Source organism: Tupaia chinensis, unplaced genomic scaffold (genome assembly GCF_000334495.1).
Source record: "Tupaia chinensis unplaced genomic scaffold, TupChi_1.0 Scaffold143602_1, whole genome shotgun sequence".
Taxonomy (NCBI): domain Eukaryota; kingdom Metazoa; phylum Chordata; class Mammalia; order Scandentia; family Tupaiidae; genus Tupaia; species Tupaia belangeri.
This window is the reverse complement of record NW_006203448.1, coordinates 1,625,003-1,627,649: the sequence shown is the minus strand read 5'-3', so window position 1 is coordinate 1,627,649 and position 2,647 is coordinate 1,625,003. Positions and strand designations below refer to the sequence as shown.

The following is a 2,647-nucleotide window of genomic DNA, read 5'->3' as shown; positions in this document are numbered from 1 at the left end:
TGCTGGACAGACCCCTGCTCAGGTGATTCTGACTGGGGTGGGGAAGGGCCTGCATGCCAGTTTTTCTGTGCAGCGTCATGCGATGCAACTTTCCTCGGATGGTTCTTGTTCTTTTTTTTCCTGACCTTATCCTGTAGCTCTTCTGATTCATCGCCACGCGAATTAGCAACTACTCGCAGTTCGTCTGCTTTAGGCTCCTTGCTCATGTTCACGTAAACGACATCCACGTCCTTCCTGAGATTCTTTGACACATTCTCAATATTTTCTTTATCCACTAGAACATACGCAACCCCTGTTTCCTTGTCTACTCCCAAAGCACAGTTTCGTCTCCTTTTAATCTTTTTGGGTGTAGAAGTGGCCTTTTCGGTCTCATCAAAGATGTCTGGTTTTTTCATAGAAATAAGGTTCTGGAAATCCTTTTTCTTCTTTTTACTCTTAGTTTTTTGAGGCTGTTCACTTGCCAGAGATGACGAGTTTCCACGACTTTCATGGGAATGTTTCTGATGTCTTTCCTTACATACAGAATACTTTTTCTTTTTCTTGTCAAAAACGGGAGTGTGGATTTCAAATCTGCTTGATTCACCATCCATTTTATTCCTATAGGGAAATGTGACAACGATGGTTTATTTTTGCATTTTAAACATTAGCCTCAGGGGGAAAATCATAGCAAAATGAAACTGTATGACAAACAACAAGCCTGGAATCATGACAACAAATTGTATATTATCCTTTTTTTTTTTTTTTTCTTTTGGAGAGGTTTTTTCTTTTCTTTTTTTTGGAGAGGTTTTTGCTAAAGGGTGCCTGTGCTCGCCATAAAGACAGAGGGACAGAGACAGAAAGAGAGAAATCACCCCCCCGGGGGTCGAGTCCTTTTTGTCAAAGGCCACTGCCTTCGGGTGAGTTCCGGATCTCAATCCTCTCAGGGCGATGGGGAGCCACTCCACCTCTGTTCCCGTTCGGCCTCTCCCACGCGCACTGGCTTCATACTAGCAACACCAAAGATCTTTAGGTTCTTTGACTTAAACAAGAAATGCAGCCAGCCTCTACCTGCTAACTCGGAAGTCCCATCCAACCGTCCTCCTTCCTCCCCTCCTGAGAGAAGACTGCTCTTTCCATTTGCACACCTTACACATACTTCTTTTTATCTTTGAGAGAGATTTTTGCTTAGGACACATGTGCTCGCCAAAGAGACAGAGACAGAGAGAAAGCGAGAAATCATCCCCTGGGGAGGATGGCCACGCCACAATCCCATGTCCTCCATTCTCCTCTCGGGTTCTTGGGCACACACACACGCGCCCAGTGTTGAGTTTAGGCTGCCGTGTCCGGGACTCGAACTCCAATTGAACTATTTAGGTTCATCTTTCAGGGCCTCTTAACAGCAATGAACAGAGAAAGTGATTCTTCAAATACTGTTTTTTCTTTTCTTTTTTTTTTTTTTTAAAGCTTTTTACTAATGGGCACATGTGCTTGCTAAAGAGAGCAAAGAAAAACAAAGAGAGAAAGGGAAAGTGAGAAATAACCTCTCAGGGGGGATGGCCCATGGTTACCATAGGTTTTAAACATTTTAAATTGAAAATGCATTTAATACCCTTTTAAACCTACCATAAAGAGAAAAATGGTAAGTAGAACCATAAATCAGGACCATCATGCGAGCTTCTAACTATACAATTACTCCCTACTATAATAAAACCTTTCATGGAGCCCCCTTATTCTTTTCTTTAAGAGAGATTTTTGCTATAGGGCTCATGTGCTCACTAGATACAGAGAGACAGAAAATGAGAAATCACCCCCGGGGGGATGGCCACACTGCAATCCTGTCTCCTCCATTCTTCTCTCGGCATTTTGGGCACGCATGCGCATGCACATGCACCTGGTGTGAGTTTTAAGGTGCCAGGTCGGGGGCTTGAACCGCAGTGGACTACATGGGAGTCCAGTGACGTAACCATTCCGTAATCCGCTGTATCTCCTTCCCCCTTATTCTTAAGAGAATGTCAAACTTCTCAGGATCAGCAGATGACATAACAGTTACCTCATAGAACTCACACAAAGTGAACCCCGGTTGGAGTCCTGGAGTCCCAGGTTTGAAACTCCCGCGGGTAGCATGGGCGGGCAGTGCCTAAAATCCAAGAGAACGGAGAAGGGATTCCAGCGTGGTCATGGCCCTGCCGGGTGATTTCTGCTTTCAGTTTCTCTGGGGGCGCACACGCCCCATGGCAAAAATCTCTCTCTTTAAAAAAAAAGGTAAAGCCGAACTTCCCAGCAATAATGCTCTTCGTTTCCGGCGATCCGGCTGGCCCGCGCCCTCCCTGTCTCCCGCTTCTCCGCGGTTTCAGACGCCCTGCCTACTGTCAGCTCCTAGGACGGTGTCCCTGACTCTCGGGGCCTTGGACAAGCCGCCCGTTAGACCAGGCGTCCGGACTCTCACTGCTCCCCGGGTCCCCTCTCCCGGCGGGGGGCGGCGGCGGAGACAGCGCCAGCTCCCCCAGGAACAGGGCCCGCCGCAACCCGGCTGTAGGAGTGCTCCGACCTACCCTCGAGAGGCTCCGCCACCTTTCTTCCGACCCGGAAGTGCTGCTGGGCGGAAGTAGCCGTGCGTCATTTTCCGGCCCTCCTTCTCGGCGTCACGCTGCCATAGCAACGCGGGCCC

The 2,647-nt window shown here is 48.1% G+C and overlaps 1 protein-coding gene across 1 annotated transcript in view; it reads right to left on the bottom strand.

Moving 5' to 3' along the window:
- TTF1 (transcription termination factor 1) overlaps positions 1-2,602 on the bottom strand; it is a gene marked incomplete in the record, with an annotated part of 32,617 nt that extends 30,015 nt beyond the window's left edge. The window contains 2 exon segments of the mRNA XM_027766624.1: positions 1-597; positions 2,532-2,602. Of these exon segments, the coding sequence (XP_027622425.1) occupies positions 1-597; positions 2,532-2,599 (665 nt within the window).
- Between the last annotated feature and the right edge of the window lie 45 nt (positions 2,603-2,647).